Below are 25014 nucleotides of genomic sequence, written 5' to 3' on the forward strand. Positions count from 1 at the left end.
TTCGAGGGTGGGTAGGGTTTATATATATTGTAAGAAGGCAACCGGCTACATTATAAATGGGCAGTATGTACCACAAAAGTGGTGTAAACTAGGAAGTTTATTCTGGCACTTGTAGGGCTACGTTTTGCTAAAATGTTCATAGGGCCCAGGTTCACCGGTGCTTGGAGAGATGGGTGGGCCTGACCACCTACATACCCCACCCATGGGTGTGTCACATGTTGTTTAATGGAGTCAGTGTGTTTGACACATGGAGGAGAGACTGCAGCCAGTCTGGAAGGTGATGGGCTGTAAGAAGGAGCCTCTATTAGAGATGTATACACTGGCCAGAGCCAGTGTGCGTAGGTTGCCATATCTCCAGTGTGAGCTTGCTCGCAAACAAGACAGACCAGAAACCTGAGGATGAATCCTGACTGGGGTCAGTGTGAATGAAGGTTGAGGATTCTACTGAGGAGAAGTGGTATACAAACCTGTGTGGTTGTTCCGACTTTTCGGACTGTCATCCGTGTAAGATGTACTACAAGTGCAGTTTATGAGGTACAGTATTTGTAATAAACTGCTGAACCTTAAATTTAAGTGCATTACTGTGTGCTACCTTGGAAACCAGCAAGCGAGTAAGTGCCCCATTGAACAGTGTGTGAAATGTGTTCAATGTCACAATATATTTTTTTTTTGTTTGGCGTACACTATATCTGACCACAGTGTTGTTATCCCCAGAGCGAGCTGTTCAAACACTGCAAGTGGCTCATACTGGGCTGACACCAAGCGTACCCAAGCACAGCCATGCTCTCGTGAGTGGTGTTCATACCTAATGCACCTGAACTCTGAATCCGAACCCTTTTTTTTCTGCAAAGTCTGTGTTTGGTAGGAACACCAAACCTCAGGTTCGCTCACCTCTATTCAATACCTTTTCCCTGTGTCATTTCTCATTATTACACATCACTAAATTTATGGACATCTGTGGTTTGATTTCTTTGCCTGTGTGGATTGGATGGGTTGTTACTGACATCTGGTAAGAAATTCCTGTCAGTAGCACATTTAGAAATATCTTTACTTAAAAAATTGGTAACGTGTTCAATACTTATTTCATCCGCTGTATATCATTAGTACATGATATCAATGTCCATTTGGAAATTTGCTGTGCCAGTGCCACTTGACGTTTTTTGTCTAACTGTATTGGTTGACATTGACTATTATTGGCTAACATTGACGTCTTTGGAGAAAAGCTAGCTGGGATGAAAAGAAGAAAAGTGGCACTTTTCAATTTGTGGGGAGGAATCAGTCAGGGTCCATCCAACATGGACATGTAATGGCATATATTATGAGATAATGGGTCATAAAACCATAACATGACACAGGACCACAGCCATATTAATCAGTAAGAAGTGATACGTGCCCTTTGGACATGTCAGAAAGAAGAAAAAGTGCAATGTTTGCTCTCTATGTTGATGTGCACTTTGCTCGCTTCTTCCTCCTTCTTCATGGTTTCTAGAAGTTGCCTTCAGAATTCAGAGACACAATTTCCACATCTGTGGTGAGCAATACAGAAAAGAGAAGTTCCCAGACAAATGTTAATAGTGCTTTTCGGAATAGTCAGTGTGATCTTCTTTCCAAGTCAGGACTAGTGTCTGCATGTGAACTTAACGATCTACAGTGCACCGGACGCCTACACTTGACCCATTACTGGAGGGGACAATATGGGGGCAGCGGCGCTGACCCTGCTGATCTTAATTAGTGTCAGAAATGGTGAGTTACCAATCAATTTTATTTATTAACTTTTTTCTTCTTTATTTCATTTTACTTGCTTGCTTGAAAAGTATTGTGTGAACCTCAATAACAATTGACTAACAATTGACTTCAAGCATGAGTTTGGGTTGACGCTAAGGCTACATTCACACTTCCATGGGAATTTTACCATTTGTGGGAAACAGACCATTTTTCTCTCTGGTGTCATCACAGTTGACTATATTTCTTTCTTATCCTATTTTAAAAATTAAAGGTAGAGTCTCTGAAGCTTGATTTATCCATTAACTCTTAACAATGGATCAGTGGAAACCCGATAAAACTCAGATGGAACGATGAACTACAAAGTATGTCTCCTGTTCTGATCCCTATATGTCATATTATACAAAAAAAAGATCAGACTTTACTTGTGAGTCAATCATTAAGAGTTGCCCATAACAGCACAGGATGGGCTTCAAATCAGCTTTGAGTTATTTTCAGATGGACCTTTGGATGATAACTCTGGTACATTGGTGGGTCAGCCCAACTATGGATACTAGATGGTTGGTACACGGTGAAAGAATCATTGATTGGGCTCCAAATCAGCTTTATTAGTTATTTTCAGATGGACCTTTGGGTGATAACTCTGGTACATTAGTGGTTCAGTCCAGCTATAGAAACCAGATGGTAGATACATAGTGAAAGAATCATTGATTGGGCTCAAAATCAGCTTTATGAGTTGTTTTCCGATGGACCTTTGGGTGATAACTCTGGTATATTGGTGGGTCAGCCCAGCTGTGGATACCAGATGGTAGGTACATAGTGAAAGAATCATTGATTGGACTCCAAATCAGCTTTGAGTTGTTTTCGGATGGACCTTTGGGTGATAGTTTTGGTACATTTGTGTGTCAGCCTGACTGTGGATACCAGGTGGTAGATACATGGAGAAAGAATCATTGATTGGGCTCCAAATCAGCTTTATGAGTTGTTTTCAGATGGACGTTTGGGTGATAACTCTGGTACATTGATGGGTCAGCCTAATTATGGATAGCAGATGGTGGGAACATGCATTGCTTGGTGTCCACCAGTGGAAAAGTTCTTGAGGACCACCCTTCATCTGTACAGAACATGTACACATCCATTTTAAGGTTCATTGATATTAGTGATCTTTGTTGTTGTCATTGTACACAGGATACATATAGTAGTCAATAAGGTCTAATAGGTTATTTGTGAATGAACCCATAAAAAAGTGAACTACATTTTATAATGTTTTTTCTATATTCTGTTTGATCCAGTTTCATAAGATTAAATACATCTTTGGGATTAATTTGATCCTGTTTGAAAATTAAAAAGGGAAAATTTCATTCATATTTGCTTAAAAACAACAACTAGTTTTTCAACAAATCGGTATCTTGCCTGCCTGATGAAGACACCGGTAGGACATTGAAACGCGTTTCTCCATTTAGATGCTTTTTCCTCCTTTTGCTTGTATAACATTCATTGTTAACGCAATTATTTTTAAATATTTAAATAATATATTTTAATAATGATTATACATTCGCATTCCTGCTGTGACATCTTCAACCAGTATCTGCTCAGGGTTTTCTTTGGTACTTCCTCTGCCTACTACTATTGTGGCTACTACTACTACTAATAACATTGTAGCAGTTCATTTTTAATAATATTATAATTAAATAAGAACCTGTCATCAGTGCTAGTTCTACCATTCTGACTGGGTCAAGAGATAAGAGGCTGCCGTCCAGAATATCCCAGCATGGGTGATTGACAGGTATCTTTCTATACACAAATAGGAGGAGACCTGTCGATCAAATCGAGTCAGTATCACTGGCAATAAGCTTCCATATTCTGTCAAACACTGATGAAGAATATCCAACTTCACAGACCACATTTTAAAGTACATTAGTCTTCCTGCCATCGGGCACCACAAATGCTTACATATAATTTGCAAACTGATATTGACCGAACTGGTTAAATGAGTATAAGTAAATTAAAAGTAGATTTCCATGTAGCACAGTTGATCCCATCTGCAATCCTTTAACAGAAAAAATATATTTGATTTATAAATTGTAATTCTATCCATAGGATCCTAAGGGCAAATAAATGCTAAGTGTATTTTGACCAATCAGAGGATCTTCTAGTGCTCCGGGTGTCATTTTAACTTAGGGTAAAAATATCTCAACCTTGTCTGAACTAGCAGTGGCATAAGTAGAGTCCGATTGGCCCTGGGGCAAAATTTGGACCAGAGCCCCACCTGCATGTTGGCCAAATGTATGGGTCCTTGTAGGATTCTAGATCCTATAAAGACATATAAGTTGACCTCCATGTAATAATGTCCCCCATCCTGGCCTCTTCCTATAATAATTTCCCCCATCCTTGACCTTTCCAGTATTACTGCCTTAAGTTCTGTGACCTTCCAGTAATAAAGTCCCCCAACTTTGCACTTTTGGTATAATGTCCCCCATTATGTAATAATGTTACCCATTCTGGGCCCTTTCCTATAATAATGCGCTCCATCTTGGTCCCCTTCCAGTAATGTCTCCATTCTGGCCACTTCCAGTAATAATCTTGGTATAATGTCCTGCATTCTGGTAAAATGTCCCCCATCCTGGCCTCCTTCCTTTTATAATGTCCCCCATCCTGGTATAATGTCCCCATCCTTGGCCCTTCCAGTATTACTGTTCCCCTGTCCTGAGCCCTTCCAGTAATAATGCCCTCCATCCTTCTTGGTATAATGTCCCCATCATGTAATAATGTTCCCCATCCAGGGCCCTTTCCTACAATAATGCCCTCCATCTTAAGCCCCTTCCAGTAATGTCCCCATCCTGGCTACCCCCGGTAATAATGAATAACTTGGTGTAATGTCCTCCTTCCTGGTACAATGCCCATTTCTTTTGCAATGAACTCCATCCTGGTATAATGCCCCCCCATCCTGGTATAACGCCCTCATCCTTGGCCCTTCAGATAATAATGTTTTCAATCTTATCTAACACATTTAAAAAAAATAAAATAAACAATTGTACTTGTCTTCCCCTGTTCACATCACATGCGGCATCTTGACCTGTAGCCAGTGCAGAAGCCATTCATCTGACTTCAGCGTGCAGCCACTGGCAGCGGATGATGCCATTGCATCACCCCACTGCCAGGCTGACGGTTGTACCTGGCCTCTGATTGGCTGGCAATATGTATTGCAGTGCAGGGAACTGGGGGGTCTCTGTGCTGCAGTAAATTTTTTCATCTGAATGTGCATCCTTGGTGAAACATGCACTGGCGTCGGTGGGACCCCTTCCCGCGGGAGCCTGTACATGGTGGCAACCTGAGCGATTGTGATCATTAGAACCCTGTGAACAAGACAAAATAAGGTAAACCTCATTTATTTTTTATGCCTTTCTTTTTTGAAAAGTAAGGATAAATATTGATAATTGCCCCCATATAATCAGGTTTTAACACCAGTTTCTAAATTAGTTTGGCTTCTAATAGGGTTTTCTTCTGTTGGATGGATTGTATGGAGATAAATGGAACCTTGTACAACTTTTAGGGCACATAGCATAGATCTTGTGTATCTTGGAGGAATCAGAATAGAATTTTGGACAGTTATTGGATTTTTAGAAATGACTTGAAACAACACAGATGTCAGGAACATTACAAAATCAATCAAGACAAGGTTTAGCACATGTGGTAATTCTTAAGACTTACTAAAACCATTACAAAATCAAAAATACCACATGGACCTGGGTCATGTATATTTTTAATACCATGTTATCAGCCTTGGAAATGTGATGGGACAATGGTTGGTTTTGGTAGGGTGATGTCTCAAGACATTATCCAAGATCCAAAATCAACAATATCTTTGTAAATTGTATCCAACAGGGGAAGAGTCTCTGAATATTACGAACATAGATATTTCTCTGGATGCTTCACTTTTATCTCAGTCTCTCTTCTTAGGAGTGTTCTGCTATCTCGCCTTTACACATGCACCCTTTTACTTTACTACTCAGGCCTAGTTTTTCTTTTGGTCATTGCCTCAGCTCAGTCAATGGTCTATCACTCACTGATATGCCTTCCCTGGTTCTTTCTGTAGCTTTAACTTAACCCCGTTATGACCAAGGACGTACCAGTACGTCCTTGGTCGTATCGCAGTAATCACCGTTGGCTGCTGCGGTGAGCCGGTGGTGATCCCTGCCCATGTCTGCTGATTTGAACAGCAGACATGTGGGGCTAACAGGCGCAGGTGGATCCGCGATCCACCTGTGCCTGCTTGCCACTTAGATCGTACTGTCAAATTCACAGAGCGCCGATGGTTGCCATGGTGGTGATGGGTCACTTGATGATTTGATGACCCATCATGATGTAATTCCTGTATGAGCCGACAGAGTGGCGGCTCTTAAATAAACAGTGCATTTTTGCTGATCAGAGCTGTGCAGCTCTGATCAACAGAAATGCACAAGCGATCAGACTGCTGATTCATAAAGTCCTCTAGTAAAATAAATAAAAATAAAAGTAAAAATGTTTTTAAAAATATGAAAAACTAAAAAACCCTAAAAGTTCAAATTACCCCCCATTCTCCCAACTGAAAATAAAAGTTAAAAAATTAAAAATATACACATATTTGGTATCGCTGAGTTCAGAAATGCCCGATCTATCAAAATATAAAACGAATTAATCTGATCGGTACGTGGCAGGTCAAAAAAATTCCAAACAACAAAAATTACGTTTTTTGGTCGCCGCAAAACAACTTGAAAATCCAATAACAGTCTATCAAAACATAGCATCCTCACAAAAATGGTATAATTAAAAACGTTAGTTCAAGACATAAAAAATAAGCCGTCACTGAGCCCTAGATCAGAAAAAAAGAGAACATCTGAGAAAATGGCGCAGAAAGTCCAATTCTCTTTTGGGGCAAACTTCTGAATTTTTTAAACCCCTTAGATAAAAGTAAATGTTTACATGTTTGGTATCTACGAACTTGTACCAATGTGAAGCATCACACCAACACATCAGTTTTACCATAGAGTGAACACGGTAAATAAAATATCCCAAAGACAATCGTGCAATTGAACTTTTTTTGCAAGTTCACCGCACTTGGAATTTAATTGCCATTTTTCAGTACACTATGTGGTAAAACTTATGGTTTCATTCAAAAGTAAAACTCGCACTGCAAAAAGTAAGCCCTCATATGGCAAGATTGACAGAAAAATAAAAAAGTTACAGCTCTCGGAAGAAGGGCAGCAGAAAACGAAAAACGAAAAATCGCCCGGGAGTGAAGGGTTAAACAGTTACCATCGTTTTATTTAATAAATCAATAGTACACATGAAAATACACAACTTTGTAATATATCTTATCACAGAAATCTTCTTCCGAAATGATCTTTCATACTCAATTAATGGAAGATGACAGTTGCTGCTTTTGAAATTGTATGGAGAAGGGAAGGGGAGGAGCTAAAGGCAGACAGATATTTTGCTGTAGGCTCTCCATAGAACCTTATAAGCACCAACTGTCATCTCCTATCTAAGTAATGGGAAAAATCTATGTTCACTGAGATTCTTTGGAGAGGGGAAAGGGAGGAGCTAAAGGCCGAAGCAGACATTCTGCTGTAGGTTCTCCAGAGAACATTATGAGCACCAACTATCATCTCCTATCTAAGTAATAGGAAAAATCTATGTTCACTGAGATTCTATGGAGAGAGGAAGGGAAGGAGCTAAAAGCAGACACAGACATTCTGCTGTAGGTTCTCCATAGAACATTATGAGCACCAACTGTCATCTCCTATCTAAGTAATGGGAAAAATCTATGTTCACTGAGATTCTTTGGAGAGGGGAAAGGGAGGAGCTAAAGGCCGAAGCAGACATTCTGCTGTAGGTTCTCCAGAGAACATTATGAGCACCAACTGTCATCTCCTATCTAAGTAATAGGAAAAATCTATGTTCACTGAGATTCTATGGAGAGAGGAAGGGGAGGAGCTAAAGGCAGACACAGACATTCTGCTGTAGGTTCTCCATAGAACATTATGAGCACCAACTGTCATCTCCTATCTAAGTAATGGGAAAATATGTATTCACTGAAGTCAGATTTTACCAGTGAACTAAGATTTTTGCGAACGAAAGAATCTCTATTAAGAAATATCACTGTTTTTATTTTTTTATTTTTATGTCCGCTATTGATTTATGAAGAAAAATTAAAACAATGGTTACATTTTAAGCTGTGCTCTGCATAAACTTAAAGGCATGATGCTCAATACCCATACTGATACATAAAATTCATTAGGTGAGCAGTCCCACAGTTTAACCAGTTAATTTTTTCCCCTTTCTGACCAGGTAAACATTCAGGTTTTATTGGCTCTAAAAATTTCTTATTCAGTTAGTGAAATAATTTTTGCCTCTTTTTGTGATATACGGGGCTCAGTTTTTAAGTGATTTTATCTTATTTTATGTGATTTTAAGTGATTTTATTTATTTTATGAGTTAGTGATTTATTTATTTTTTTTACTCAGTTTGGAAGACAATGTAAAAAAACAAACATGAAAAACTTATTTCCTATTTTCTTATGGGAAAAAAATGTAAAAAAAATACTTCTGTTTTCTATTTTTCCTATGTCCACAAGGGACCACTAAAAGCATTTTAACTTGCTTTTACCTTTTTGTAGAAAAACTTTTATGTTTTTTAAATGAGGTCCTGAGCTTGAAGTAGTGAGTCTGATTGGCAGGGTCTTTTTTTATTATTATTATTATTATTATCAGTTCTGTTTTATTTGTTTTTCTCCTTTTTTCTCTATTTTACAAGTATATTATTATTTTTAATTTTTGCATTTATTTTAAATATAGTATGCCCTCCATAAGGTCTTAATATGGTATATTAGTCCCATTGACAAGGGAATTTCAGCCTTCTGTTTGTGTATCAAAGCTTAGTGTCCCAGGACCAGAAGATCCTACACCCAGTGATCACACATTTACTGGGTACAGAGAAGGAAGCACAGTCAGTGCTACTGCTTCCTAACCTAGCCAACAATGTATTGGGCCATGAACTAAAGGGTGCTTTAAATGCTGCGACATCGCTAACGATATATTGTCGGGGTCACGTCGTTAGTGTCGCACATCCGGCAACGTTAGCGACATCGCAGCGTGTGACACCAAGGAGCGATGATCAACAAGCGCAAAAACGTGAAAAATCATTGCTCGTTGACACGTCGCTCCTTTTCCAAATATCGTTGCTGCTGCAGGTACGATGTTGTTCGTCGTTCCTGCGGCAGCACACATCACTGTGTGTGATAGCGCAGGAACGACAAACATCTCCTTACCTGCGTCCACCGGCAATGAGGAAGGAAGAAGGTGGGCGGCATGTTCCGGCCGCTCATCTCCGCCACTCCTCTGCTATTGGACGGCTGCCGTGTGACGTCGCTGTGACGCCGCACGAACCGCCGCCTTAGAAAGGAGGCGGATCACCGGCCGGAGCGAGGTCGCAGGGAAGGTAAGTACGTGTGACGGGTCCGAACGATGTTGTGCGCCACGGGCAGCGATTTGCCCGTGACGCACAACCGACGGGGACGGGCATGCTCGCTAGCCATATCGATACCAATATCGCAGAGTGTAAAGTACCCTTAAGGCTAAGACCCCACTTTGCGTTCTCCTACTTGCAGTTCTAAACGCACGTTTTGGGCTTAATTGATTTGACCAAAGTTGCCTTTTTCAGAAATTTAGCGCTGAAAAAGCATTTGTATTTACCGCGTTTTAGATGCGTTTTCAGCGCTTTTTACATGCTTTTTCACCTGCGTTTTGACAGATGCATTTTGAACATCATGACACTGCTAAATAAAGTTTAAACAGTCAAACACAATGAAAAAAGTGAAAAAAAAAACCCATTGAATTTTAGAATTAATTAAGAAAATAGAAGTATAGAATAAAATTATAGCGGTAATATACTATTTATTGGAAAAATAGCAATAAATTAATATTTTTCTTTAATTTAATTGTCGGACTATGTGTGTGTGTGTAAAGGAACATATGAAATCATTATTTTAATGTCCAAAACGCATGTTTTCTGCACATAAAAAGCAGGTAAAACGCTGGAATTTTGATGTCTCTTGCTTTTTGCTACTTCTCATTGACTTCAATGTTAGCAAAACACACCCAAAATGGCAAAAACAATTGACATGTTGCTTCTTTGAACGCATGGTTTTTGCCACAAAATATGCAAATTAAACGCAGCGTTTAGAAACGCAAAGTGGGGTCTGAAAATCAACATTTACCATTGACTTTGCTGTAAAATCAAAACGCATGCCTTTTGGTATGAAAAAGGTGCTTCTCAAAACGCACCTAAAAGGCACCTAAAACGCAGGTGGAAACGCAAAGTGGGGTCTTAGCCTAAAGGGGGCTTTACACGCTGCGACATCGCTAATGCGGAGTCGCTGGGGTCACGGAATTTGTGAAGCACATCCGGCCGCATTAGCGATGTTGCTGCGTGTGACACCGATGAGCGATTTTGCATCGTTGCAAAAACGTGCAAAATTGCTCATCGGTGACATGGGGGTTCATTCTCGATTATCGTTACTGCAGCACCGATATCGCAGCGTGTAAAGTAGCCTTAAGAGCATAGCAAACAATAACACAATACAAAAGTATATGGCCTAAAATGTCAATTTTTATGTATACTGTTTAAAACAAAAAATAATAAGGTTTGTGGTAGTACAGCTACAAGGACCAGACAGAATAGACAATGACAAAAATGGTTCTTTTTAACAATGTACCCAAAAAATGTTTTTGTTTTTTAAATTTAAAAGAGATAAAATATCCCTTTATAAAAGTGCAAAGTGGATGAGGTGCATGCTAACAAATATCTCATTGCCATAGCCTATATATACAATTTGATTGCAATAATATATATCAAAAAGAAGTTAGGTAGTAGAAAAAGTTATAAAAATATACAATTTCATCCTAATTTTAAAACATGTGTGAAATATTAAATATGAGCTATTAAATAAGATTATTGCAAAAAAAACAGCATTAAGAGGTAAAGTACGGAGTAATGTAACCAACTGGGATAATTAAGGAAATGCCCTATGTTGAAGTGTGTCCCTATTCAGTATATAATACAATTACAAGACATAGCTGTTGCACCTGAACCCAGTAAAAGTGCATACGCAAACAGGTAGAATTTACTCCGCAAACAATGCCTGGCATAGCCAGATAAAGCATATAAATACAATGGACTCAGAAGTCTTGCGCACACTACAAACAAAAATGGTGCAGGGGATACTGTAAGATTAGGGAATAACCAGTATGTAAAGGCTATAAAAAGGTAAACTTATTGCAAGAGTAAAGCTGTCCCGGTCCTAACACCCCAATGCTTCCTAACCTGTACATACCCATTGGCATTCAAAGATCAAAAAGGTAAATAAGATAAACATAGTCATTATCTTTTCTTTGGGAAGTCTGGCTATGTCTGACGGCCAGCTCCCAAACACCCACAGCTACACCATCTGATGCTAGCTGCTTGGATTGCATTGATGTTATATAATGTCTATAAAGCGTAATCCATAGATACGCATTGACATTCAGAGATTAATAAGATAAACATTCTAATAAACCATGTTTGTCTTTTCTTTGGGAAGTCTGGCTGTGTCTGACAGTATACACCCCAACCCCCACAGCTACACCATTTCATGCTAGCTGGATTGCAGTGATGTTATATAATGTCTATGAAGAGTAATGTGTGGACTGCCATGACATTTATAGTCTATATGCAGACCAGAAGTAGTTAAAGAGCACAGTTCATTGCACTCTACACTTGGCTATGTGGGCTCATCTAATACCTAGCTGTCATTGAGATGGGAACGTTATTCAATTCTTCTGTAGAAATAGTTTCTTCTCTAGAGTTTTAGTCCTTCTTCATTGTTGTCTTTTATCCTCCTCACAGGATGCACATTCACAAGTACTGATTGCTAGATAGTCAGGTCGAAGAGCTCAACTGTAGATTTCTGGTGCCTGCTCCATTTGGTAGTTCCACCAAACAACCACTGGTGATTAAATTGCTTATTCACAGGGCGAGACAGCTAGACAAATATTTAGTAAAGCAGGCTCTTGGCATGATGTTTTTGTGGTCTTTGATACACTGATCCATTGGTTTTAGCTCTCATACCCTCCATAGTGCTAACTTCAACTACAACCAATAGGAGTGCTGACAAAGCTACGTTCTGTTCTGAATAAAAACCCCTTTCTTTCTTTTACCTCATTGAATACTACTGTCTCCTCTTTCCAGAGCGAAAGGGCATTCTTGCAAAATATTCTCTAAAATAGCATCTATTCCTGAGCCAACTTGACTGGTGAAATCAAACCCCTTGACCATTAGTTTCATATAGGTTTCCTGTAAGCCTTTTCCAAGAATGACCAATGCATGCATCTTCAGATGTACAGTTAGGTCCAGAAATATTTGGACAGTGAAACAATTTTCGCGAGTTGGGCTCTGCATGCCACCACATTGGATTTGAAATGAAACCTCTACAATAGAATTCAAGTGCAGATTGTAACGTTTAATTTGAAGGTTTGAACAAAAATATCTGATAGAAATTGTAGGAATTGTACACATTTCTTTACAAACACTCCACATTTTAGGAGGTCAAAAGTAATTGGACAAATAAACCAAACCCAAACAAAATATTTTTATTTTCAATATTTTGTTGCGAATCCTTTGGAGGCAATCACTGCCTTAAGTCTGGAACCCATAGACATCACCAAACGCTGGGTTTCCTCCTTCTTTATGCTTTGCCAGGCCTTTACAGCCGCAGCCTTCAGATCTTGCTTGTTTGTGGGTCTTTCCGTCTTAAGTCTGGATTTGAGCAAGTGAAATGCATGCTCAATTGGGTTAAGATCTGGTGATTGACTTGGCCATTGCAGAATGTTCCACTTTTTTGCACTCATGAACTCCTGGGTAGCTTTGGCTGTATGCTTGGGGTCATTGTCCATCTGTACTATGAAGCGCCGTCCGATCAACTTTGCGGCATTTGGCTGAATCTGGGCTGAAAGTATATCCCGGTACACTTCAGAATTCATCCGGCTACTCTTGTCTGCTGTTATGTCATCAATAAACACAAGTGACCCAGTGCCATTGAAAGCCATGCATGCCCATGCCATCACGTTGCCTCCACCATGTTTTACAGAGGATGTGGTGTGCCTTGGATCATGTGCCGTTCCCTTTCTTCTCCAAACTTTTTTCTTCCCATCATTCTGGTACAGGTTGATCTTTGTCTCATCTGTCCATAGAATACTTTTCCAGAACTGAGCTGGCTTCATGAGGTGTTTTTCAGCAAATTTAACTCTGGCCTGTCTATTTTTGGAATTGATGAATGGTTTGCATCTAGATGTGAACCCTTTGTATTTACTTTCATGGAGTCTTCTCTTTACTGTTGACTTAGAGACAGATACACCTACTTCACTGAGAGTGTTCTGGACTTCAGTTGATGTTGTGAACGGGTTCTTCTTCACCAAAGAAAGTATGTGGCGATCATCCACCACTGTTGTCATCCGTGGACGCCCAGGCCTTTTTGAGTTCCCAAGCTCACCAGTCAATTCCTTTTTTCTCAGAATGTACCCGACTGTTGATTTTGCTACTCCAAGCATGTCTGCTATCTCTCTGATGGATTTTTTTCATTTTTTTCAGCCTCAGGATGTTCTGCTTCACCTCAATTGAGAGTTCCTTAGACCGCATGTTGTCTGGTCACAGCAACAGCTTCCAAATGCAAAACCACACACCTGTAATCAACCCCAGACCTTTTAACTACTTCATTGATTACAGGTTAACGAGGGAGACGCCTTCAGAGTTAATTGCAGCCCTTAGAGTCCCTTGTCCAATTACTTTTGGTCCCTTGAAAAAGAGGAGGCTATGCATTACAGAGCTATGATTTCAAAACCCTTTCTCCGATTTGGATGTGAAAACTCTCATATTGGAGCTGGGAGTGTGCACTTTCAGCCCATTTTCTATATATAATTGTATTTCTGAACATGTTTTTGTAAACAGCTAAAATAACAAAACTTGTGTCACTGTCCAAATATTTCTGGACCTAACTGTATGCTCAAGTGCCCAGGTTGACAACTCTGCCGGCAGCGACAATTGGACTCAACATCCATAGCATCTGGGTATTGGTAACCAATAACCTAGGGTTGTTCACACTCCCGTAATGTCTGCTCGGCAAGGAGGCAGATTGACATATCTTCCCCGAAACAGACATTCGCAGTAGAAGAGTTACAGTTTTCCATTAGTTTTTCAGGAGGAGGTGAAACCACCACATCCACCAATATTGCTTATCCGTTTTTATCCACCAGATTTGGGACACCTGGTCAAAGAGAAATCTTCCCCTCTTTTTCAGAAAACAGTGGTGTCACATTCCTTGCCTCTCCCTTCAAAGTGTGGAGACCTAGTTCTGCCTTCAGTTATGGGATGACACTGTAGAGTGGGACAACACCTCATTCATTCTTACTGGTCTTGTTGACCCTATTCAACTTTAACAGATAGTCAAGAAAGGCTCCTACAGATGTCATAAGCTTGGTTATAGATCAGGGGGATCCTTTAATTGATATGCTGATATCCTACTCACAAGAGGTGATGGATCTGAGCCGGCAAGGCCATGGCATTGGGTGCATAAACCCCAAATAGGAATACAGCCAAGTTAAAGGAAATTTACCCCTAAAGTAACACAGTCTGTGTTAGACTTAGTTAGGCCTTCCTCTTTCTGTGGCCAATACCTTATTCTCTTAGTGTAATGCTCACAGCTGGTGTAGGGGAGCGAGCGGGGTTAGTGGACCCACTGGACCACAGGGGGGACCCGAGCTTACCCTTTAGTGAAAGGGGCTTATCTAAGTGCCTACTGCAAGGGGGATGTCAGGTACCAGGGAAGTGACCAGGACTGTGGCAGCTGACACCCAGGACAGGAGATGGACTCAGGTATAGATGGGTACAGGTGGGTTGACTGAGGCAGGCTGGATAGGTGGGTAAGGACAGCAGTGGTGGGCATGGCAGGGATAGACCAGTATGGGAAGGCAGGTACAGTTGACGGACACAGGGGTAACAGGACTTGACAACTAGTGAGCAGACTCGGACACTGTTTAACTGAATGCATTGCACAGGCACCTCCTCTAATGGGAGGGTGCCTTAAATACATAGTGCCTCTCAGCCATATGCTGAGAGGTCTTTCCTGGAAATTGAGTGCTGGCCCTTTAAGTGGCAGGCTGGTGCACACACACGTACTAGGCGTGTTCCCGGGAAGCATGTGCCGTGTGCACAGGCCCCATTGAGAGGAGTGGACAGCAGCACACGTGGACAACGGGGGAGTGCGGGGAAGAACGCGGCCTGGCCAGGGTGATGAGTAAGTCGCTGTCCCTGCAGGGATGCCAGCGCTACACTTAGTCACCTGACCACCTGTCCCTCATAGCGGTACACTCCCTGGCTCTCCAAAGGCTTTGATTTGGTCTGCTTGAGTCCCTTTTGTGGTGCTGTACTGGTATGTTGTCGCAGCAAGGGACATTGCAGGTATGCATTCAATACAAAGAGATAGTCAGTGTAGTCAAACAGCCCAATACTTATCTGAACAATCTTTGCTAAGTGGACAAGTGTGTCCTTTATTTTGTACCTTCTTACAGGACTATATTGACAAAGAAGCATGGGCATCCTCTTTAAATAGGTGTCCCCTATATTACCTCATTCCCCTTTTTGACATATACATCCTGCCCATTGATGGTTGGAAGTGGAAATGAGTCACTAAAATGTTGAAAGTACAAGTGGCACAGAACTAAAATATCCCTCCACCATATTTAGTAAGAGTTCAAGATTCTTCCTAGTTTATGCAGTTTGTGTGAAGAAATAATGGGGGAAAAAAAGAAAAATGTGGCCATAAAGAACAAGAAAATGGACATAGATAAAGAAATTGTGTCTTGAAAAGATCCTTGAGAAGTCTAACCATGGTCGACCATATACTAAATGTTTAACTGCATCGGCCCCTGACAATAACAGTCAGATGCTGAGGGTTTCTAAAGACAGTCAAGGAATTGTCTTCATTTTATGATTTCTTTAAAAGAGAGAATGGACATTCAGATAGTCTGAATATATACAAACAAGTAACAGTTATAGAAGATACAATAATTAAAGCAAAAAGAAAGACAACCCTGCTCGTAAAGGCCCCTTTACACACTGAGACTTTCTAGCGATCCCACCAGCGATCCCAACCTGGCTGGGATCGCTACAAAGTGTCTGGTGAGTCGCTGGTGAGCTGTCAAACAGGCAAACCTGGAAAACGACGCAACAGAGATACGGACCTGCAGAATGACCTAGCTAGCTAGTCATTGGGGATGTTGTAAAGCAGCTTTTCTGAAAGGAAAGTCACTAACAAAGTCGCTGTAAAGGCCCGTTTACACACTGAGACTTTCTAGCGATCATGCTGCACAGCGGGAAACAAAGGACCAAAGAATGGTCCTGAGAGATGTGTAGTGATCAGCAACCTCACAGCAGGTGCCAGGTCGCTGATGTGTTTCCCACACTGCAATGTCGCTGGGGAGGTCGCTATTATGTCACAAAACCGGTGACGTTACAGCGATGTCGTTTGCGATGTTGCAGTGTGTAAAGGGGCCTTAAGAGCTTACAATCTACAATGAGGTGAGATGGGGGTGACAAGGTAAAGATGCTTATTTACAATGATGGTCCAGCCATCTCGAAAAAATGGGGGATATATAAAGACTGCATGAGCCAGTCACCAGCCAATCTTTGTGATGCTTTTGGGTGCTGTGACGTCTGATGGAGAGTAATGTATGTAGGAGTAGTGCCAGGGATCTATATGAATTGACTTTGATTAGGGAGGGTTGTAGGCCACCCTAAAAAGATGTGTTTTTAGGGAGCGTCTGAAACTGTGTAATTTGTGGTTTGTCCTAGTTTCTTGGGGTAGAACAATCCTGAGGATTGATGAAACTCAGGAGAAGTATTGGAGCCAGGAGTGGGAGGTTCGGATTAGTGTGGATGTTAGTCGAAAGTCATTTGTGGAGCGTAGAGAATAGATATAGTGATAGACAGAGATGAGGGTGGAGATGTAGCGGGGTGCCGCACTGTGGAGAGCTTTGTGGGTGAGAACAAGTAATTTAAATTGGATCCTATGATGTATGGGCAGCCAGTGCAATGACTGGGACAGAACGGAAGTTCCTGAGTAACGATTATCCAGATAGGTGATCCTGGCTGATGCATTAAGGATGGACTGGAGAGGGGAAAGTCTAGTGAGGAGGAGGTCAATTAATAGAGAGTTACAGTAGTCAAGACGGGAGTAGATCAGGGTCACGGTGAGGGTTTTTGTAGTTTCCATGGTGAGAAAGGGTCAGTTTCAAGAGATGTTCTTCAGGTGAAAGCGACAAGAGAGCGCAAGATAAGAATAATGTAGAATGCTCTTACAGATGCCACACAGGTAGATGTATGTATGCTTTATTTTTTTATGAAAATAGGCGTTTTTCTACTTGTTAGCTTTGCTGTTTACCCTGGGCGGGCTGACCAGAAATCTCAATATCATTCAAGGGCTTAATTATTATAAAAATGAAGAAGGATAACACAGGATCACACCATTGACAGTAAACAACAAGGACGTCTCACCTCCTACTATCACATTCTCCCAGCGTTGTTCGCGCTACCTATATTTGTTTACCTGTATTCAGGTCTCCTTTTCCATTTGCCCTTGTCTGTGCCCTTTTTAAAAATGGCCGCGCCCGCGGCGCGCCTGCGCGGTGTGGCCCCCTCCTGAGCGTCCTTGAATGACGGCTTCCTCAATAGGATGGGACGGGCACAGTGTGACGACACTGCTAATGCCCGCGTCATTTCCGGGAACGGCCCGATACCAGATGCTAGGAATGGGATCCTGCCCCTTCATGCGGCCTGAATGGACGTCTGGCCTGTATGTCATCACTGGGGCACAGTTAAAAGGACCTCTCTCTTTGCACACCATGTCGCAGGCCCCTGAAGAAGACCACGAAAAGCGTTGGGATGCGGTGGCTGTGGGTCTGTCTAGGCTTTACCATGGGTAAGTTATCATGTGTACTATAATGCTGATATGTGCACTGTCACTTGGACTTGATTTTCACATGTTGGGGCTATTTTTGCTCTCACTTCCCATGGCAGCCTTCCAGACCTAATTGCCTTGCTCTGGATCTTTTTACTTGTCCAGCTGTGATATTTAACTCTGTAAACTCTGGATCACTCGTTTTGCTAATTTTAATATGCTTCCTTGTATTTAATAAAGATTTATACACTTTAATAGAGCTGATCCTGTTTGAAGTCTATTTTTTTCAAACACCTGATATTGGTTGCTACTCCCCTCCTTTTTCTCTCAGTTGTTCTATCCCTTTACTGCACAGAGCCTACTCACAACTTGTATACAGAGCAGGCCCACAACATTCACCTATGTTTGTTGATATTTCTGCGTTCCGCATGGGTAGTGCTTTAGTAGGACTAACCTTGTTTTTAAAGGGACTCTGTCAGCAGATTTTTGCAATGTAACCTGAAAATAGTGTGACGCCCTGGACTAGCCAGGTAGTCACAGGTAGGCCCTTACACAAACACCTCCGCCCCTTAATAAGGTCACAGCAGCCAACCTACAAACCCTTGTCACCTCCCTCAGGGCTTGATGTTCACACCAGGGGGCGGAGCCAGGTGGTTGGCCATGCCCACCAAGGAGTTCACAGGCCCTGAGGCAGGAAAAACAGTTAGTTGAGTCAGTACAGTGAAGTGGAGAGTTGAGTTTGTTCAGTTCGGAGTAGATTCAAGTTCAAGTGCAGCAGGCCTGAGGTGTCAGGTCTGCAGCGTCAACAGTGACCGATGCCGGGGTCATAGCCCTGGTACCGTGGCAAGGAGGCAGACGGTGGTGGCCACCTGCAGGAGCTGGGATTACAGCCGGTGGAACTGTAAGGGACCGGGACCGGGTAGTGGCCCGCCAGTACCGAACCAGGGAACCGATTGGAAACCGGAGCACCAGGAGGGGTACTCAGACCCAGTACGAGGCCCAGAAATTACAGGACCAAGTTGAATCCACTGATTGAGGACTGGAATTTAGGTCCTTTACCACCTAAAACCCGACTGAAGACAACAGCCCATCCATAGGGATAGAAAGCCACCGCCCAGGCATCGAGATCCCACGGGCCAGCATCTGCGGGCAAACGGGCTCTACCGGCACACACAAGGTTGGGGAGTGCACTACCGTTGCTCAGGCATAGGAGTCATCATTTCTACCAAAAGTGAAGTGCAGGAGAAAGGCGGAAACCACCAACCTGAAAAGGGGAAAAGCGCAGCCGGCTGTGGGCACCGTCCACCGTCTTGTTTGGTTTACCAGAGACTCCAGCTTGTCTGTAATAGTGAGTACAACAGTGCCTTCGGGCCGCGCACAGCACCGTACCGACACGCCAGCACGCATCCATTCTCCCGCCTCAGCACCTCCCTCGGGCCCTGCGGGATCATCATCCCCCTACCTACGGAGGGGTTAACACCAAGCTGCGCAACACCGTCCTGGAAGCCTAGTCAATGGCAGCGGTGGTGTCCATCCATTCACCACAACCTGTGGGTGGCGTCACGAACTTAATCCCCAAACAATCGCGGCCCCGGCCGTGGACCTCTCCACTGAACACCACCCCTCACGTAGCGCCAGCATCCCCCTTTCAGAGCGACGTGACCCCCCTGGGTCCGGGAGGAGCTCAAGCCACCCACCAGAAATGAGCCCGGATCCAAGCGGCTCGGCTGTGGCCGAGCGCGGGGCGGTACAATAGCATACTGCAAGTGTTAAAACAGATATTTTAGCCCTGCATCTTCTATCTCACAGTCTTTTTTTTGTTTACCTCTAATGTTAGCTTAAGCCTGTTATCTTTATCATTAGTGGGTCTCAGCAGTGTGAGCTCTAGTCCAACTCTGCCCCTTCTGTCATTGGCAGCTTTTGTCTATGTAAATATACACTGAAAGCCTGGTGTGGGTGGGGACAGCTCTTCCAGCTCTGCTACATGCAAAATCTAAAATTTTTCAGTGTGTCACAACGGCTGCAGCCACTAATCTAAATGAAATATCGTTAAACTCAGAGCCTCTTGGCCTACATCATGCTGTTCTCAGATGAGGTAGCAAAAACCTACTGACAGATTCCCTTTAAATAAAGAGTGCCCAAGAATTACCCAATTGTTACTGGTAAAGCTATTGAACCGAAAGTGATCACTTCATATTGGAGGCTGAAACTAGCCATACCTTACAGGAGACCTGTAGTATTTCACACAAGTCACTTAAATGTACCTGGTCTCCAAGAACAGAAGTCACTTTTTTTAATCATCTAACCTCTCTAGCTATTAAAATAAGGGCCAGTAGAGCGCCCAATAACAAGTTTGCTTTATTTTTAATAGTGCCCAACGCAGTATCTTTTATTTTCCTAATGTGCCATATAAAGTTGAAATTAAATTATTTTTACAGTGTATTGATAATAACAAAAAAATAGTGCACACAAAAATGTAAGCATAACCACTATTTTAATTTTTATTTCATAAATTAACAATACACATGAAAATAAGCAATATTGTAAAACATCTTATCAAAGAAATCTACTTTTTTCACCTCCTGGACTGATCTTTCACTCTCAATTCATGGGTTGGTGCTTGTAAAATTCTACAGAGAGGAAAAAAGGTGGAAGCAGACATAGACATTCTGCTGCAAGTTCTCATAAAACAACACTTACAGTTCTCCATAGAACTTTATAAGTACTAATTATCATCTCCTACCTCAGCCATGGGAAAGTCTGTAGTCACATACCCCCTTCTTAGCATGAGATGTGGGGTTCAACAGCAATCTCTGCTCCCTCAATCTTGTCTTCAACCTTCATTACAGTCTGCAAATGACCATGAATCGCATCCCCCAACACAGTTCACACATTCCAGATACACAACTCGCTGCTACCACTGATCAAACCCATGAGGTGATGATTCCCCAAAAATATATACTACAGTCAGGCCTCAAATCCTCCAAAGTGCTATGGATCTCTTAGGGTATACAAGAATTAAACTAAGTAAAGTTTAAGCTTTAACCCCTTCACGACCTAGGACGTAGCAGTACGTCCTAAATCATGTCAGGGTAATCACTGCCGGCTGCAGCAGTAAGAATTGAACAGCAGACATGTGGCTAACAGGCGCAGGTGGATTTGCGATCCTCCCGTGCCTGTTAATCCATGCTGTTAAGATGTGACAGCACAATTTAAATGGCCGCAGAGGGAAATGCGCCTTTCCCCACTGCAATCGGAGGCCCCGTGACGCAATCATGGGGAGCTGATGGTTGCCATGGTAGCAATGGGTCATGTGCTCCTATCACTATCATGACATATTTTTTGTTAGAGCCACCAGAGCACCAGCTGTAACAAGAATGGAGCATTTCTGCTGATCAGAGCTGTGTAGCTCTGATCAACAGAAATGAATGAGTGATCAGGTTGCTGATCCTTATAATCCCCTAGGGGACTAGTAAAATTAAAAATAATTTAAAAGTTTTAAAAAATGAAAAAAATAAAAGTTCAAATCACCCCCCATTCGCCCCATTAAAAATTAAACATTAAAAAAAAATTAAAATATACACACATTTGGTATTGCCGCATTCAGAAATGCCCAATCTATCAAAATATAAAATCATTTATCATGATTGGCAAACAGGGCATAGCGGAAAAAAAAATTCCAAACGCCAAAATTATCTTTTTTTCTGCGTCACAAATTATGCTCAAAATTCAATAAGAGGCGATGAAAACAGTGCATCTGCACAAAAATGGTACCATTAAAAACGTCGGCTCCAGACGCAAAAAATAAGCCGTCATTGAGCCCTAGATCCCGAAAAAGTTGAACGCTACGGGTCGCAGAAAATGGAGCAAAAAGTGCGCAACTTTTTTGGAGAACCTTCTGAATTTTTTTCCCCCCTTAGATAAAAGTAAACCTATACATGGTTGGTATCAACACAAATATATCAGGTTTACCATCACAATAAATAAAATTCCCCCAAAATAATTGAGCAATCACATTTTTTTTTGCAATTTTTCCACACTTGGAATTTTTTGCTGTTTTGCAGTACACTATATGGTAAAACTCATGGTTTCATTTAAAAGTATAACTCGTCCCGCAAAAAACAAGCCCTTATATTGCAAGATTGATGGAAAAATAAAAAAATAGCTCTCGGAAGAAGTAGAGCAAAAAACAAAATTGAAAAACGGAAAATCACCTGGTCATGAAGGGGTGAATATAAAAAGTATAGAACTAACAAAAATAAAAGAAAAATAATGCAACTCACAAATAAGCAAATAGTTATCAAATAAAAAAGGAGAGATGTCCACCTTGGCTACATTGGACCATCTTCACAACCTTTGAAACTGGGACTCACCAGACTTCTGCATTCCTGTTAACCTCCTGACCTTATACCAAGGTAAATCGTATAAAGTAGATATTAATCGCAAACCTGAGTGTCTTACTACTTTTGTTAAAAAATAATAATTTTATTAATAATAATCAATCACAAACATACATAAACATTTAAAATAAAAAGTGAGGAGGAAGTAAGGAGACAATCTCCCTATCCTATTTCCTTCCTACCGTACGGGGGTCGGCGTCCTAGGTCAATGACGCCCCCGTTCAATGATGACTAGGTCCCTATATCCAGCCCTCCCTATAATAGAATAGTGCACCCCTTCTAATAGATAGAAGTCTCAGAATTTTATCACCACAGTGAAATAGTGCACAGTCCAGGATGATTTGAGGTTGCTAATAGTATAGCAAAAAAAAAAAAAAAAAGTTATGGGGTGGGGCTTAGGGGTCATCACCTGATTTGTCAAATCTGTCAGTGTGCTCATAGAGATAGCTGTAAAGCACAGTTTAGATAATTATGCTGTTCAAGAGTATTCAGCACAGAAGTGTGCTCAATTTAAGGAAATTTTTGAGACACAATTCATAATTAGGATTGCCCACGATTACAAAGATGCCCGACGCGTTTCACCCCTTAACATCTTAATGGTGTAGGGCTCATCAGGGGCTTGAAGACAATTGCTTGATAGACTCCTTATTTTGATATCGGAGTGAGTACGGTCCTATTGGTCACTGGGCTAGCGACAGGGATATTATGATCCTAGGATCCAACTGGTATCTCATCTGGATGGTGATCCTCTTATTGCATCTGAACTCAAATCAACATAGTTGCCACTTGAGGGGTATTGTGTAACACGACCACCATAATCAGCAAGGCAGCCAACCTTAAGGATGTATGCGGGTAGTAGATTTCATCCCAAAGATGGATCAACCTCCATATGTAGTCAGGGTTTACAGTAAACACGACAAAGATCCTAGTTGCTGACCACAGCAGGAGCAGCCGTTTATATCATGCAGTGGTGACCTCAGCAAACCAGTTATCTAGTGATGAGTGCCTTTGGGTTTCAGAATCATACTCTCAGACCTCCATACCGGGATCAATCTCCATACACAGTCATGGTTCACGGTGTATAGGACCCAAAACCTGATTGCTGACCCCAAATGGAGCAATCGTTTATGTCAGATAATGATGACCTCAGCAACTCAGGTATCTTACGTCCGTCCGCATGGAATATAGGTCCTGAACTGATACAGCAGAGCCATTCCTGCAGCGGTTCCCGGTTTTTAAATGAGCAATTCGCGCCATACTGGAGAGGAACCGGAAGTGACGTTATGCCCAGGGAAAGATGAGGCGTAACGTCACTTCCGGTTCCTCTCCAGTATGGCGCGAATTGCTCATTTAAAAACCGGGAACCGCTGCAGGAATGGCTCTGCTGTATCAGTTCAGGACCTATATTCCATGCGGACGGACGTAAGATACCTGAGTTGCTGAGGTCATCATTATCTGACATAAACGATTGCTCCATTTGGGGTCAGCAATCAGGTTTTGGGTCCTATACACCGTGAACCATGACTGTGTATGGAGATTGATCCCGGTATGGAGGTCTGAGAGTATGATTCTGAAACCCAAATGCACTCATCACTAGATAACTGGTTTGCTGAGGTCACCACTGCATGATATAAACGGCTGCTCCTGCTGTGGTCAGCAACTAGGATCTTTGTCGTGTTTACTGTAAACCCTGACTACATATGGAGGTTGATCCATCTTTGGGATGAAATCTACTACCCGCATACATCCTTAAGGTTGGCTGCCTTACTGATTATGGTGGTCGTGTTACACAATACCCCTCAAGTGGCAACTATGTTGATTTGAGTTCAGATGCAATAAGATGATCACCATCCAGATGAGATACCAGTTGGATCCTAGGATCATAATATCCCTGTCGCTAGCCCAGTGACCAATAGGACCGTACTCACTCCGATATCAAAATAAGGAGTCTATCAAGCAATTGTCTTCAAGCCCCTGATGAGCCCTACACCATTAAGATGTTAAGGGGTGAAACGCGTCGGGCATCTTTGTAATTGTGGGCAATCCTAATTATGAATTGTGTCTCAAAAATTTCCTTCAATTGAGCACACTTCTGTGCTGAATACTCTTGAACAGCATAATTATCTAAACTGTGCTTTACAGCTATCTCTATGAGCACACTGACAGATTTGACAAATCAGGTGATGACCCCTAAGCCCCACCCCATAACTTTTTTTTTTTTTTTTGCTATACTATTAGCAACCTCAAATCATCCTGGACTGTGCACTATTTCACTGTGGTGATAAAATTCTGAGACTTCTATCTATTAGAAGGGGTGCACTATTCTATTATAGGGAGGGCTGGATATAGGGACCTAGTCGTCGTTGAACGGGGGCGTCATTGACCTAGGACGCCGACCCCCGTACGGTAGGAAGGAAATAGGATAGGGAGATTGTCTCCTTACTTCCTCCTCACTTTTTATTTTAAATGTTTATGTATGTTCGTGATTGATTATTATTAATAAAATTATTATTTTTTAACCTCCTGACCTGTAACCATGTGACTGGCCGATATATCCAAATGTTACATTCCAAATATTAGAATATCACTTGCATCTGATTTTACTGAAGACAGCTTTTACTTGTGAAATGAGAATGTTGAAAATAAAAGATCAGTCCAGATGGGATGAGATGCAAATTTCTCGACCGAGGGCGTACTGGTACGTCATAAATCATGTTGGGGTAATCACCACCAGCTGCCCCAGTGAGGCGGCAGTGATCCCTGCACATGTCTGCTGATTTAAACAGCAGACATGGGCGGCTAACAGGTGCAGATGGATCCGTGATCCACCTGTGCCTGTTAAACCCTTAGATCGCACTGTCAAAA

At 41.9% G+C, this 25014-nt stretch overlaps 1 protein-coding gene across 1 annotated transcript in view; it reads left to right on the forward strand.

Annotated features, from left to right (window-relative positions):
* The first annotated feature begins 1538 nt into the window (after positions 1-1538).
* CSF1R (colony stimulating factor 1 receptor) overlaps positions 1539-25014 on the forward strand; it is an 87534-nt gene continuing 64058 nt past the window's right edge. The window contains exon 1 of the mRNA XM_075344367.1: positions 1539-1743. Within this exon, the coding sequence (XP_075200482.1) occupies positions 1695-1743 (49 nt within the window). The 5' untranslated portion in view covers positions 1539-1694. The remainder of the gene's footprint in view (positions 1744-25014) is intronic.

This window comes from Anomaloglossus baeobatrachus, chromosome 4 (genome assembly GCF_048569485.1).
Source record: "Anomaloglossus baeobatrachus isolate aAnoBae1 chromosome 4, aAnoBae1.hap1, whole genome shotgun sequence".
Lineage (NCBI taxonomy): Eukaryota > Metazoa > Chordata > Amphibia > Anura > Aromobatidae > Anomaloglossus > Anomaloglossus baeobatrachus.